General features: G+C 48.6%; 1 protein-coding gene across 3 annotated transcripts in view; it reads left to right on the top strand.

The window, feature by feature from the left end:
* The window catches only part of PPP3CA (protein phosphatase 3 catalytic subunit alpha), a 393,218-nt gene that overhangs the window by 301,482 nt on the left and 75,790 nt on the right, over positions 1 to 15,946 (top strand). For all 3 annotated transcript variants that reach the window (XM_029076559.2, XM_029076558.2, XM_029076560.1), the window contains exons 5-6: positions 1,224 to 1,369; positions 11,817 to 11,956. In XM_029076559.2, the coding sequence (XP_028932392.1) occupies positions 1,224 to 1,369; positions 11,817 to 11,956 (286 nt within the window). The remainder of the gene's footprint in view (positions 1 to 1,223; positions 1,370 to 11,816; positions 11,957 to 15,946) is intronic.

A 15,946-nucleotide genomic window follows, 5' to 3' on the forward strand; every position in this document is an offset into this window, starting at 1 on the left:
GGGGTAAAGAATATCTTATTTTCTGCATTCCCCTTGTCTGGTGGGACTTCCCCCTCTCCCACTCTCTCACTTCCCCTTGGGTCCTGTCTTTGAGCTGCAGGGCCAGACCCTCCCTCTCCCCTGCCTCCTTCCTCCCATCTCCTAATAATAATAATAATAATTGGGGTATTGGTTAAGGCGCTTCCTACGCGCCACGCACTGTACTAAGCGCTATGGTAGATACAAGGGAATCGGGTTGGACCCAGTCCCCGTCCCACATGGGGCTCACAGTCTTAATCCCCATTTTAGAAAATGAGGAAACTGAGGCCTAGGGAATTGAAGCGACTGGCCCACGTTCACACAGCGGACCCAGGTCAATCTTATTCCCGGGCCCGGGCTCTATCCACTCGCCCGCGCGGCTTCTCCTGCCATACTTTCCCCTTCCTTCCTCTCACCTCCTCCTTGTCAGTATAGATCAGGGGAAAGAATAATCAGGATGGAGCGAAGAAAAAACCAATAGCAAGGGGATAGATCATCGATGCGGAAGGTGATTTTGGATTTGGTTGGAGGGCTGCGTGTCGTAGGTGTGAGTGAGGTTATTGTAGAGAAACCCCTTTATAGCGCTCTCTCCCAAGCGCTTAGTACAGTGCTCCGCTATGTGACTGCCACGTGACCTCGGGTAAGTCACTTCACTTCTCTGGACCTCGGTTCCCTCGTCCGTAAAACAGAGATTGAGAACGTAATCCCCATGTGGGAGAGGGACCGTGTCCAACCCAATTTGGTCGTGTCCACCCCAGGACTTAGTACAGTGCCTGGCATAGAGTAAGCACTTAACAAATACCACAATTATTATTATGATTATTATCATACTATTTATTGAGCACAGTAAGTAATAATAATAATGTTGGTATTCGTTAAGCGCTTACTATGTGCAGAACACTGTTCTAAGCGCTGGGGTAGACACGGGGGAATGAGGGTGACCCACGTGGGGCTCACAGTCTTAATCCCCATTTGACAGATGAGGTCACTGAGGCACAGAGAAGTGAAGTGACCTGCCCACAGTCACACAGCTGACAAGAGGCAGAGCTGGGATTCGAACTCATGACCTCTGACTCCAAAGCCCGTGCTCTTTCCACTGAGCCACGCTGCTTCTCTACGAGTGCCCGGTAAATGTGATTGATTGCTTGAAACTAACGCAGTGTGGTCTTGGTTTTCTTTCCTTCCATCTCCTCAACACCCTACAGGTAAAATAAAGTACTCAGAACGTGTGTACGACGCGTGCATGGACGCCTTTGACTGCCTGCCCTTGGCGGCCTTGATGAACCAACAGTTCCTCTGTGTGCACGGTGGCTTGTCCCCAGAGATCAACACCTTAGATGATATCCGAAAAGTAAGTCCCATTAGTCTCCCGGGCAGGTCATCCGTTAGGAGTCTTGTCCCTTCTGTTTTTTGGGAACGGTTCTCTCCTCCGGGCCCAAACAGCCAATCAAGCTGGGGCTTGTTCTTCCTCCTCCTCCTCCTCCTCCTGCTCCTCCTCCTCTTCCTCCTTCCTCCTCCCTCCTCCTCGTCTCTCCTCCTCCTCTCTTCTCCTTCCTCCTCCTCATGCTCCTCCTCCTTCCTTCTCCTCCCCTCCTCCTCTTCGTGCTCCTCCTCTTCCTTTTCCTCATCCTCCTCTTCCTCTCCTCATCTTCCTCCTCTTTCTCCTCCTTCCTTCTCCTCCCCTCCTCCTCTTCGTGCTCCTCCTCTTCCTTTTCCTCCTCCTCCTCCTCCTCCTCCTCTCCTCATCTTCCTCCTCCTCCTCTCCTCCACCTGCCGTAACCGCTCTTAGATTGCGAACTCCCAAAGGACGGGAGCCGTGTCTGATTCTCCCCTGTAGATTTTCTCTCAGGGCTTAGGAGAGTGCTCTGAACACCGTAAACTCTCAATAAATAGCATTGCTGCTCCACTTTGTAAGGGACGTTAGGTTTTTGATGATGATGATGATTATATTTAAGTATTTCAGCACTGGGATAGATACAAGTTGATCAGGCCAGATACAGTCCCCGCCCCACATGGGGCTCACAGTTTAAGTGGGCGGGTGAACGGGTATCGAATCCTCAGTTTAAGTTGAGGAAACTGAGGCATGGAGAAGTGAAATGACCCAAGATCACACAGCAAGCAGTCGGCAGAGGCAGGATTAGAACCCAGATCCTCTGACTCCCAGGCCTGCGCTCCATCCACTCGGCCACACTGCTTCTCTGAAGCCTTTTTAAATACAATCTTCCTTTACCGGGAGACCGCCGCCGTGGTGCCCTCCCCATCGAGGCTCCCCGGCCCGTGCTCTTCCCATTAGGCGACGCTGCTTCTCACGGCATCGTGATGATGGTGGTGCTATTAGGAGCTTATTGGTTATCTTGAACGAGTAAGCCGGATACCTGTGGAGACGCACGGTCGCTGCTGTTGGTGAGCGTTGAAACAGTGGAAGAGAGCGTTCTTTGTTATTGTGGTTACTAAGAGAGATATGGAGCTAAATCACTCGGAGTCACCCTTCCTGGAATTTCAAGAAAGACGCAAGGTCGTAAGAGAGAAAGGGACACAGAGGATTGTGTTCGCTGCTCATAATAATACCGATAATCGGGGTATTAGGTAAGCACGTGCTCTGTGTCGAGCACTGGGGTAGATACAAGAAAATCACATCAGAGACGATCCCGAGCACCGGCGCCTAAGAGAGAAGAGGCCCTGGATGGGCATTTTACAGATGAGCAAAATGAGGCCCAGAGAAGTGAAGGGATAGATAATGACTCTGATATTTCTCAAGTGATTACTAAGTGCCAGGCACTGTACTAAGCACTGGGGTGGTTAAAAGCAAATCTGTTGGCCACAGTCCCTGTCCCACTCAGTCTCAATCCCCGTTTTTCAGATGAGGTAACAGAGAAGTGAAGTGACTTGCCCAGGGTCACGCGGCAGACACGTACGTGGTGGAGCCGGGATTAGAACCCACGACCTTCTGACTCCCAGGCCTGTGCTCGGTCCACTCCACCACGGTCCCTCAGCAGGGAAGTAGAGGACCCAGAATTCGAACCCACATCTCCTGGCTTCCAGTCTCGTGCCCTTTTCGCTAGGCCACACTACTTCTTCCTCGTAGAGAGAACTTGGTAAACCATATTTCCCGCCGCCGAGATGTGAGGGGGAAATCAGGGCTCCTTCAGGTACGTCACCGCTCTCATCGGCCAGTGACCTTTTCCCGCAAGGCGTCTGGCCCTTATCATTTGATTTTGATTTTGTATTTCGTTCAATAGTATTTATTGAGCGCTTACAATGTATTTGCTATTCGCCCCTCCTCAACTTCACAGCACTTATACATATCTATAAATCTTTTTATTATTAAGTGCCGGCGAGTCGTTTCCGATTCGTAGCGGCTCCGTGGATATAATCTATAAATTACATATTCTGAATTATTCACATCTCTTCACGTCCGTCTCCCTCTCTAGACTGTAAGCTAGTTGTGGGCAGGTATTGTACTCTCCCAAACGCATAGTTAGCACTCAATAAATACCCCTGACGACGAGGAGGATTAATATCATCTTCCGGCTCATAGCGTATCCAGCTCATTGGGAAGCAGCATGGCGTGGTGGATCGAGCACGTCCCTGGGTGTCAGAAGGTGATGGGTTCTAATTCCCCGCTGTGTGACCTTGGGCAAGTCACTTTACTTCCCTGTGCCTCATTTACCTCATCTGTAAAATGGGGATTGAGACTGTGAGCTCCACATGGGACGGGGACCGTGTCCAACCCGGATTGTTTGTAACCACCTCAGCGCTTAGTATAGTGACTGGCACATACTAAGGACGTAGCAAATACCATAATTATTATCGTTATTATTAGGGGGCTCCAAGTCCCCATTTTACAGATGAAGTACCTGAGGTTCAAAGAAGTGAAATGACTTGCCCAGGGTCACACAAAAAACAAGTTGCGGGCCTGGGGCTAGAACCCGAGGCCTTCTTACTCCCAGGCCCGGGCTTTATCCACCAGGCCAGTCTGCTTTGGTAAGCCCTACTGTGTTGCGTGCACTGCGGGTTTTAGTGGAAAGAACACGGGCCTGGGAGTCAGAAGGTTATGGGTTCTAATCCCCCACTGTGTAACCTTAGGCAAATCACTTCACTTCTCTGTGCCTCGGTTTACCTCATCAGTAAAATGGGGATTGAGACCGTGAGCCCCAAATGGTACAGGGAGTGGTGTCCAACTCAATTTGCTTGTACCCACCCCAGTGCTTAGTACGGTGCCTGGCACATAGTAAGCACTTAACAAATGCCATTATTATTATTAACTTCCCCATGGAGCCGTGCACGATGTTTCTGAAAAGACAAAGAAGCAGTTAGGCCTAGTGGATAGAGCACGGTCCTGGGAGTCAGAAGGACCTCGGTCCTAATCCCAGCTCTGCCACCCGTCTGCTGTGGACCTTGGGCAAGTCACTTCGCTTCTCTGGGCCTCAGTTGGCTCATCTGCAAAATGGGGCTGAAGACTGTGGGCCCCATGTGGGACAGGGACTGCGTCCAACTTGATCAACCTCTTTCTACCCCTGCACTTAGTAGAGTGCGCATAGGAGTACTAGTATTTAGTACTTATTGAGCGCTTACTATGTGCAGAGCACTGTCCTAAGCGCTTGGAATGTACAAATAGGTGACAGAGACAGTCCCCGCCCTTTGACGGGCTCGCGGTCTAATCGGGGGAGACGGACAGACAAGAACAATAGCGCTAAATAGAATCAAGATAAATAGAATCAAGATAAATAAGCGCTTATTGCCATAAGAGGAACCAAATAAATTTATTAATTAAAAAAAGAATTCAAAGATACGGGTCTTCCAAGTTCCCTGGAAGAGTCGCGAGGAATTGTTAGCTGATGATCTCTTCTTTTCCTCAAATTAAAGTAACTGTTCAACTGGGATGAGGGATGCATTCATTCAGTCATGTTTATTGAGCGCTTACTGTGTGCAGAGCACTGTACTAAGCGCGCTTAGGGGTTTTGACTCTGCGTGCGTCGGCTCATGCATCTACAGCCCAAGGGAGAAGGATCCATGTGGGACAGGGACTGTCCTTGAGCTGATTTTTTCGCTTTTTCAATGGTATTTTTTAAGGGCTTACCATGTACCAGGCTCTGTACTAAGAACCGGGGTAGTTACAAATTAATCAGGTTGGACCCAGTCCCTGTCCCACATGGTCCTCACCATCTTAATACCCATTTTATAAATGATAATAATAATAATAATGTTGGTATTTGTTAAGCGCTTACTATGTGCCGAGCCCTGTTCTAAGCGCTGGGGTGGACACAGGGAAATCAGGTTATCCCACGTGGGGCTCACAGTCTTAATCCCCATTTTACAGATGAGGTAACTGAGGCACCGAGAAGTGAAGTGACTCGCCCAAAGTCACACAGCTGACAAGTGGCCGAGCCGGGATTCAAACCCATGACCTCTGACTCCAAAGCCCCCGCTCTTTCCCCTGAGCCACGCTGCTTCTCTGAGCTAACTGAGGCCCAGAGAAGTGAAGTGACTTGCCCAAGGTCACACAGCAGTCACGTGGCGGAGCCGGGATTGGGACCCAGGTCCTGCTGAGCCTCAGGCCCGTGCTCTAACCACTGGACCGCACCGCACCCAGCGCTCGGACAGGTATGAGGTAAACAGATTAGAGACAGCTCCAGTCTTACATTGGGTTCACAATGTAGGAGGGAGAGCGGGTGTCGTATCCCCATTTCGCAGATGAGAAAACCGAGGCTTGGAGCGGTTGAGTAATTTGCCGCAGGTGTCGGGCAGCATATAAATGATTGAAGAATTGAAGAAATATAAGGTTAGAGCAGACAGATTCACACAGAGCGATGGCGGGGGAGCTCCAGAAGGAGAAGCTAGTCCTTCTGGCCCTTCGAAGCTTTCGATTCATCCGAGGAAGACGGGACGTGTGGGTTCTCTTTCCGTGTCATCCCGAACCGGGTGGGAGGGACCCGAGCCGCTAATTGATTTTCCGGTCGATAGGTCGGAATGGGCCCACGGTGAGATCTCTTCGGAGTCGTTCTCTCATTTAATCAGAATTATGTTCCGTCCCTGCGCTTCCCTGCCGTTTGCTCAAGTCTCAGGAAAACGCGGTGTTTGTTTAAATCTCAGGAAACGCAGTGTTTGTTTTCTGAGGGAAGATTTAGCCTCCCCAAGACGTCTGTCATCACGGACGCTTGTGCAGTCAGCAGGTCGGTTTGCCTCCTGGGCCGGCGGCCGAGTTTCTCAAAGCAGAGAAGCCCGCGGACATTGGGCAGAATGAAATTGATCGGGGAAGTTTGAGATCTTGTTGTGGACCGAGGAATGGGCAGATTTTAAGGAGAATCACTTGTCTGCTGGTGTGACCCTGGGCAGGTCACTTCACTTCTCCGTGCCTCGGTTACCTCATCTGAAAAACGGGGATTAAGGCTGCGAGCCCCAGGTGGGACGTTGGCTGTGTTCATCCCGATTAGCTCCTGTCCATCCCGGTGCTTAGTAGAACGCCTGGCACGTCGTAAGCGCTTAACAGATATCATATTTTTTTCTAAGTGGTATCTGCTCAGCGCTTACTAGATGCCAAGGACTTAGAGGAACGGCGTGGCCTAGTGGAAAGAACATGGGCCTGGGAGTCGGAGGACCCGGTTTCCAATCCTGGCTTTGCCACGCTAATAATTGTGGTCTATGTGAAGCGCTTACTATGTGCCAAGCACTATACGAGGCGTTGGGGTAAATAAAAGATAACCACGTTGGACGCAGTCCTTGTCCCACATAGGGATCGTAGACTTAATCCCCATTTTACCTGTCAGTAACTGGCTAAAATCTGTCATCTCTTCTCCATCCAAACCGCCGCCACGTGAATGCGGTCACTCATCGTGGCCTGCCTGGATTCCTGCATCAGCCTCCTTGCTGACTTCCGAGCCTCCTGTCTCTCCCCATTCCGGTTCAAACTTCGCTCTGCTGCGCGGATCATTTTTCTGCAGAACCGCTCAGGGCATGCCACCCCACTCCTTAAAAGAAAACTCCAGTGGTTGCCCATCCACCCCTACAGCAAACAGAAACTCCTCATCATTGGCTTTAAAGCCTTCCATCCCCTTGCCCCCTCCTACCTCACCTCGCTCCTCTCCTACTACCACCCAGCCCGCACGCTTCGCTCCTCTAATGCCACTAACCTCCTCACTGTACCTCCATCTCACCTATCTCGCCGCCGACCCCTGGCCCACGTCCCGCCTCCGGCCCGGAACGCCCTCCCTCCTCAGATCCATCAGACAGTGACTCTCCCCCCACACTTCGAAGCCTTATTGAAAGCCCATCTCCTCCAGGAGGCCTTCCCTGACTAAGCCCCCCTTCCCTCTTCTCCCACTTCCTCCTGCGTCGCCCTGACTTGCTGCCTTTCTTCATCTCCCCCCCGCCCCAGCCCCGCAGCACTTCCGTACGTGTCTGTCATCTGTTCATCTATATTAATGTCTGTCTCCCCCCTGTTATGGGCAGGGAATTATTTAATCAAAATAAATGATAATAATAACAGTAATAATAGTTCCTGGGGTACTATTAAATGGCCTGATCCCATTCTGGTACTTGTTGACGCTTTGCCTTTCAACACCCCTCCAAAGCTGCTATTGATGCATTCATGCTATTAATGTCCATCTACTTGTTCTGTTTCGTTGTCTGTCTCCCCCTTCTATTCATTCAATAGTATTTATTGAGCGCTTACTAGGTGCAGAGCACTGGACTAAGCGCTTGGAATGGACAAATCGGTAACAGATAGAGACGGTCCCTGCCCTTTGACGGGCTTACGGTCTAATCCGGGGAGACGGACGGACGAGAACGATGGCGATAAATAGAATCTAGACCGCAAACCCGTCGTTGGGTAGGGATTGTCTCCATGTGTTTCCGAGTTGTACTCTCCGAGCGCTTAGTAGAGTGCTCTGCACGCAGTAACGCTCAATAACTACGATTGGAAGGATGAATGAATGAAAAAGCTCACTCCCTACCAAGGCACCTCAGAAACTCGTCGGTAGCTCGGTCGCTTTGGGATGCTCAAGTGTTTCGAGGAGTTCCTTAATCTCAGGCCATCCCCGTCCCCTACAAGATGACTTCGCTGCCTCCATGGGCCCAGGGACTTGATGCCGTCCCGCTCCCTTTCTTCCTCTCGATAGCGGTCACTAGTTCTCTTCCTGGGATCTAGCTTGTGTGAGAGGGCTGCTGGGGAATTTCTTTATTTTTTTAAATGGTATCCTTTAAGCGTTTACTACATACCAAGGACTTAGAGGAACAGCGTGGCCTAGTGGAAAGAACGTGGGCCTGGGAGTCAGAGGACCTGGTTTCTAATCCTGGCTTTGCCACACTTATTTATGTTCTTTTTAATTTTTTTAATAATAGCTGATACTTGTTAAGCGCTGACTACGTGCCGAGCACTCTTCTCAGCACTGGGGTAGGTACGAGGTCATCAGGTTGTCCCGCGTGGGGCTCACAGTCATAATCCCCATTTTATAGATGAGGTAACTGGGGCACAGAGAAGTTAAGCAACTTGCCCAAAGTCACACAGCTGATAAGTGGCAGAGTCGGGATTATTCATTCATTCAATAGTATTTATTGAGCGCTTACTATGTGCGGAGCACTGTACTAAGCGCTTGGAATGGACAAATCGGCAACAGATAGAGACAGTCCCTGCCCTTGGACGGGCTTACGGTCTAATCGGGGGAGCCCTACCTCTGGCTCCCAAGCCCATGCTCTTTCCATTAAGCCACACTGCTGTATTTAAGTGTTTAATATGTACCTAACACTGTTCTAGGCACTGGGGTAGGTACAAGTTAATTAGGTCAGACACAGACCCCGGCTCACACCGGGTTCACAGTCGAAATCTGCCCTGTGAGAACTTGGACCAGTCACTTCTCTTCCCTGTGCCTCAGTTACCTCTTTTGTAAAATGCCTATGAAATCAGCATGGTGTAATGGATAGAGCTCAGACCAGGGAGTCAGAAGGTCATGAGTTCTAATCCCAGCTCCGCCACTTGTCTGGCGTGTGGCCTTGGGCAAGTCACTTCACTTCTCTGGGCCTCAGTTACCTCATCTGGGAAATGGGGATTAAGACTGTGAACCCCATGGGGGACAGGGACTGGGTCCAATCGATTTGCTTGTATAATAATAACGTTGGTATTGGTTAAGCGCTTACTATGTGCAGAGCACTGTTCTAAGCGCTGGGGTAGGCACAGGGGAATCAGGTTGTCCCACGTGGGGCTCACAGTCTTAATCCCCATTTTACAGATGAGGTAACTGAGGCACAGAGAAGTTAAGTATCCACCCCAGGGCTTAGTACAGTGATTGGCACATAGAAAGTGCTTTAACAAATACCTCGATTATTGTTATTATTACTCCTTCCTCCTTAGACTGTGAGCCCCGTGTGGGATAGGGACGTGTCTACCCTGATTAACTCATATCTACCGCAGTGCTTAGAAGAGTGCTTGGCACGTAGTATGTGCTTAAAAAAGTATAATTATGCTAATAATAGTAACGTTGATAATAATAATCACCGTACTAACCACTGGGGAAGATATAAGATAATTCGGTTGGACACAGTCCTTGTCCCACGTGAGACCCACAGTCTAAAGGGGAGGGGAACAGGTATTGAATCCCCATTATATAGATGAGGAAACTGAGGCACAGAGTGCGGAGGTGACTTGCCCAGAGTCACACAGCAAGCAACGGGCAGAGTCAGGATTAGAACCCAGGTCCTCTGACGCCCCCAGGCTTGTGTTCTTTCCATTAGGAAGCACGGCATCTCTAGAACCACCTGCCGATCCCTAAAGATCCCCTATGGCAAGAAAAGCAAAGCACTATCCTCTTCAGGAAGCTCTAGAGAAGGTTTTTAAATGGGAATTGGAAATGAATTTATGCATTTCCACTGGCTTCAAACAAAAATGAATTTGCTCTTTAGCGTAAACTGTGAAATTATTCCACGGTAAATTGTATTCTTTAATGGCATCGAGGCCATAAGCTCCAACTTTCCGACATTAATAAGAAAATAGATCCTTCTCTCCATCCCCTGCCACCTTCCTCCTTAGGAACAGCTCCTTATTTCTTCAGAGAGAAAATCCGCATCACACATGATTTTCCTCTCCTGTGTTGTGGTTACGAAAGCATTAATTATTTATATTTCTGAAGCCCGTTAGAAAATCTAGATTTGCCATGAATATTTTATGGTCTCCATAAAGGTAGAAAATGCAGAGGTTCTTATCTTATTACAATTTCTTAATTGAGTGTTGAAAAAGTGAAAAATGGCTACACCATTTTCTGATATCAGTGAAAAAAAGATATGTCGCTAAACCATTACTTACACGACCTAGCGTTTCCCAGGTACAGTTGAGAATTTGGTAGGCTATCGGGCTGATTAATGCACATGTCTGTAAAGGGCTTTTTTTAAGATTAACATTTTCACATTGCAGACTATCAAGTCTTAATGGTTTTTCTTTGGTGTCTTATCCTTGTTCTCAAAGGCTCAGGGTAAAGTCTGTGTCTTTTTAACACAAGGGACAGAAAAAAGGACAAATTCTTCACCATAAATGAAGTAAAAAGGAGGGCAGTGAGGATTCTAAGATGTGTATCTTAGATATCTTAGATGATGTTCCCTTTGCATTGTATAATGCCTTTTTTCTTAATTATAGTGCCAAGGGCTTACTTTGTGTTAAGCACTGGGGTAGATACGAGATTATTCAGTCGTATTACATTCAGTCGCATTTGTTGAGCGCATACTGTGTGCAAAGCACTATTCTAAGCACTTGGCCTAGTACAGCAGACACATTCCCGGCCCACAACGAGCTAACAGTTTAGAGAAGCGGTGTGCTAAGTGGATAGGGCACGGGCCTGGGAGTCAGAAGGACCTGGGTTCTAATCCCGGCTCCACCACGTGTCTGCCCTGTGACCCTGGGCAAGTCACTTCACTTCTATGGGCCTCAGTCACCTCATCTGGAAAATAGGGATTAAGAGTGTGAGGAAACCCCATGTGGATCGGGGACTGTGTCCAACCTGTATAACTCGTTTCTGCCCCAGTGCTTAGAACAGTGCTTGGCACCTAGTAAGCGCTTAACAAATACCATAATTACTGTGCTATTATACTATTACCTCTGGCAAGTCACGTTAATTCTCTGTGCCTCAGCTACCTCATCTGCAAAATGGGGATTGAGACTGTGAGACCCATGTGGGACAACCGGTTTACCTTGTATTTACCCCAGCGCTTATAACAGTGCTTGGCACATAGTAAGTGCTTAACAAATGCCATTATTATCATTATTATTTACTAAGCGCTTTCTACGTGCCAAGAACTCTACTGAACCCTGGGATAGATACAAGATAATCCATCCCTGTACCGTATAATAATAATCAGGTTGTCCCACGTGGGGCTCACAGTCTTAATCCCCATTTTTCAGATGAGGCGACTGAGGCACAGAAAAGTTAAACGACTTGCCCAAAGTCAAAGACCTGACAAGTGGCGGACCCACGATTAGAACCTACGACCTCTGACTTCCGAGCCCGTGTGCTCTTTCCGCTAAGCCACGCTGCTTCTCATGGGAGTCACAGTCTAAGTGATCGGTCTATCAATAGTGTTTATGGAGCGATCACTGAGGGCAGAAGACTGTACTGAGCGCCTGGGAGAGGACAACGCCGCAGAGTCGATAGACACGTTCCCTGCCCACTGCGAGCTCAGTCGTTCGATTTGAAACGGCAGCCAGGTGCCCCAAGCGGAGCCGAGGTCGCCAGTCGGGATGGTGTGGGTTCTTTTTCCCCCCGAATTTCAAGCCTGGGGAGATTAGCCTTTTGCTCTCCGTCTTCTCTTTTTCTTAGTTAGATCGATTCAAAGAGCCGCCTGCGTACGGACCTATGTGTGACATCCTTTGGTCGGACCCCCTGGAGGACTTTGGAAATGAGAAGACTCAAGAGCATTTCACTCATAACACCGTCAGGGGATGTTCGTACTTCTACAGGTGAGACCCGGGCTGCTGCCTCCTGGCCGGGAGACGGGGGTCGGGGGAGGGTTGGGAGGGGGTGTCTACCAACGGCCATCAGGAGCGAAGGAGAGCAGGGGGGAGGGAGGGCAGTTTCCTCTGCTGTACAGTGCTAAGCACTTAGTACAGTGCTTTGCACACAGCAGGCGCTCAATAAATACGACTGAAAGACTGATCGCTGCTGCTTCGGCCTCTGCCGACCAGAGCCAGGATCGCGTGGGGATTGAATCGTTCATTCGGTCGTGTTTCTGGAACCCTTACTGTGCGCAGGGTACTGTACTGAGCGCTTGGGAGAATACGATACAGCAGTAACCGGGCACTTTCCCCGCCCGCGACAATCTGGACATAACTTTGGCGCCATTTGGTTCCTGTTTTTCTCTCCCCCTCTTTTTTTTTTTTTTAAATGGTATTTCTATAAGCACTTACTGTGTGTTCTAATCGCTGGGGTAGAGGAAAATTTATCAGGACAGAACCTGTCCCTGTCCCACATGGGGCTTACAGTCTAAGTAGGAGGGAGAACACTTCTTTAATCTCCATTTTACAGATGAGGTAACTGAGGAGCAGAGGATTCAAGGGACTTGCCTAAGGTCTTGTGACTTCTCTTTTCCTCATTTATCTCATCTGTAAAATGGGGATTAAACGCGTGTTCCCGCCCAAGGTCATACAGCAGGCAGGTGGCAGAGCTGGAGTTAGAATTCAGGTCCTCTTGACTCCCGGACCCGGCCACACTAGGCCACACTGCTTCCCTTTGTTCATCTCCTCCCTCTTGTCTGTGTCCCTCTTTTTACGGGTATGTCCAGTGCGCTTTTTGCTTCCTTTCCTGTCCTTCCCATCTACCTCTCTCTTGGTCCTAACTCTCTCCCTTCTCCCACTCCAGCCCAGCTGCTCACTTCCCAGTAGCCCCAGGACAGACCACTCCATGACTTCTCATTTCCCCACAGGCTCATAAAGCTTCCCTTCCTTAGAAGGGAACATATTTTCCCTATTTCCCGCCACGTATTTCCATTCCTTCCTTCATCCCCTCCGCCATTTTCCAACCACCCTCTAGCCATCCCGCCCTTACGCCTCCCTCCACCTGCCTCTCACCGAGCTAGGATTTCTAGGCTCTGATCTCCTCAGACTTTACCCCCCACCTCTCCAAATCTCTGCCTTCTATCCCCAATCTCTGGCCGCCCCCCACTCTCTAGCTCCCCTCAGTCACTTCTTTTCCTCAGAGATTCCTACCCACGCCTCTTCCCGCCCCCCTTCCAGATCAGCCTCCCCGCAACTTGCCCTCTCTTGGCCACTCCTCATCGTGTCTCCCCATCCCCTGCCCTTATTCAGTCTTTTGATCAAAACTGGGCGTTTGCTAGTTTGCTACCTCGAAGGGTGGTAGAACTTTTATCTGTCCCAATGGCCAATTCAGTGATGCATAACTCCAAACTTGAGAGGGGTGGCTTTGATAAGGATAGAGCCCAAACTCTAAAATTAGAGCTAATTTACCAAACGTATAAAGTTCCAGTTTGGGCATTTATGGTGTCAGAGTCTTATTCCCATTGACCAAATTTGGGGTTTTACTTTGGCCATAATATATACTCTTATGCTCTGGATATGCATGTCCAGAAGACACTTATGTGCTTCAGAGAGAAATTTCAACCTGTAATAATGGAACCTCCACCCCTTTTCTGGATCTTCCCATCATCCTAGGTCAAGCTTCTGGGATAGAGCACGGGCCTGGGAGTCAGAAGGATCTGGTTTCTAGTACCGGCTCCACCACTTGTCTGCTGTATGACCTTGAGCCAATTACTTAAATTCTCTGTGCCTCAGTTACCTCATCTGTAAAATGGGGATTAAGACTGTGAGCCCCAAGTGGGACAACCTGATGACCTTGTATCTACCCCAGCGCTTAAAGCAGTGCTTGGCACATAGTAAGTGCTTAACAAATACCATCATTATTATATATTGGGCTATCACAAGTGCTTAATACACCGCTGTGCATGTACTAGACGTTCAGTAAGTGTGATCGATCGACTTACCCATTAACGTGTGTTAGACTAAGAACAACTGGTTAGACACTCAATACCCGAAAGAATGACTATCTTCTGGGATGGCTTTGTTGGAAGTATAGACCTCTGCTACATTAATGAATTGTTTCTATTTTTCTCAGAAAGGCAGATTTCTTTGTGGTAATTGAGATGTGCTCTTTTACTGAAGTCACTTTTTCTAACAAAGAAATTCAGGTGCAGGTGATGATCCAGTATGCTCTTAATAGGTCTTGTTGTTGTCTTTGTTTTGTGTTGTTGCGTTTGTTATTTTATGGTATTTGTTGAGCGCTTACTCTGTGCCAGGCACTGTACTGAGCACAGGGGTAGATGCAAGGTAACCAGGTTGGATAGAGTCCCTGTCCCACATGGGGTTCACAGTCTTCTCCCAATTTGCAGATGAGGTAACTGAAGCTAAGAGAAGTTTCGTGACTTGCCAAAGGTTACACAGCAGACAAATAATCATAATGTTGGTATCTGTTAAGCGCTTACTATGTGCAAAGCACTCTTCTAAGCGCTGGGGGGGGATACAAGGTGATCAGGTTGTCCCTCATGGGGCTCACAGTCTTCATCCCCATTTTCCAGATGAGGTAACTGAGGCCCAGAGAAGTGCAGTGACTTGCCCAAAGTCACACAGCTGACAAGTGGCGGAGCCGGGATTAGAACCCATGACCTCTGACTCCCAAGCCCTTGCTCTTTCCACTGAGCCACGCTGCTTCTCAGGATTAGAAACCCAGATCCTTCTGACTCCCGGGGTCATGCTCTATCCAATAGGCCAAAATCTTTCTTTAGGAGTCCCGGCTATAGGTTCTAATGATGAGAGTCTCTTGGAGTTACCAGTTGAAGCCTATTTTAAAACCTGGAATATCAGTCTACGTTTAAAATTGAGAGGCAGAGTGGGCAAGTGGAAAGAGCACGGACCTGGGAGTCAGAAGACCTGAGCTCTAATCCCAGATCCGTCACTAAGTGGCTGTGTGGTCAGAGAAGCAGCCTGGCCCAGTGGAAAGAGCCCGGGCTTTGGAGTCAGAGGTCATGGGTTCGAATCCCGGCTCTGCCACTCGTCAGCTGTGTGACTGTGGGCAAGTCACTTCACTTCTCTGGGCCTCAGTTACCTCATCTGGAAAATGGGGATTAAGACTGTGAGCCCCACGTGGGACAACCTGATTCCCCTGTGTCTACCCCAGCGCTTAGAACAGTGCTCTGCACAGAGTAAGCGCTTAACAAATACCAACATTATTATTATTATTATGGACAAGTCACTGTACTTCTCTGAGCCTCAGTTAGCTCTTCTGGTAAATGGGGATTAAGATTGTGAGCCCCATATGGGACAGGGACAATATCCAACACTTGTGTATCTACCCTAGCTCAGTGGACGGTGAATGTTTTTATTCTTGTACTACACTCTCCTAAGCACCTACTACAGTGCCGTGAACACAGTAAGCGCTCAATAAATGTTATTTACTGACTGATTAGCACCTGGCACACAGTGACCACTTAACAAAAAAAATCAAGGATTTGGCTACTGAAGGAAGTTGAAGAAACCAATAAAGGATTCCGGCTCTAACAGCAAAAATAAGGTGATGGAAGGAGAGAGAGCATTAGTTGGTCTCCCGGGCACCCGACCGCGAGGTTGGAGTGGCCCATCCAATTTCATTCATTCATTCAATAGTATTTATTGAGGGCTTACTGTGTGCAGACCACTGTACTAAGCGCTTGGAATGTACAAATCGGTAAGAATGAGAAAGTCCCTGCCCTTTGACGGGCTTATCAGTCTAATCGGGGGAGATGGCCAGACAAGAACAATAGCAATAAATAGAATCAAGGGGATGAACAGCTCATTAAAACAATAGCAAATAAATAGAATCAAGGTGATGTACATCTCACTAACAAAATAATAGAATCAAGGTGGTGTACAGCTCATTAACAAAATCAATAGGGTAATGAAAAT

This window comes from Ornithorhynchus anatinus, chromosome 12 (genome assembly GCF_004115215.2).
Source record: "Ornithorhynchus anatinus isolate Pmale09 chromosome 12, mOrnAna1.pri.v4, whole genome shotgun sequence".
Taxonomy (NCBI): domain Eukaryota; kingdom Metazoa; phylum Chordata; class Mammalia; order Monotremata; family Ornithorhynchidae; genus Ornithorhynchus; species Ornithorhynchus anatinus.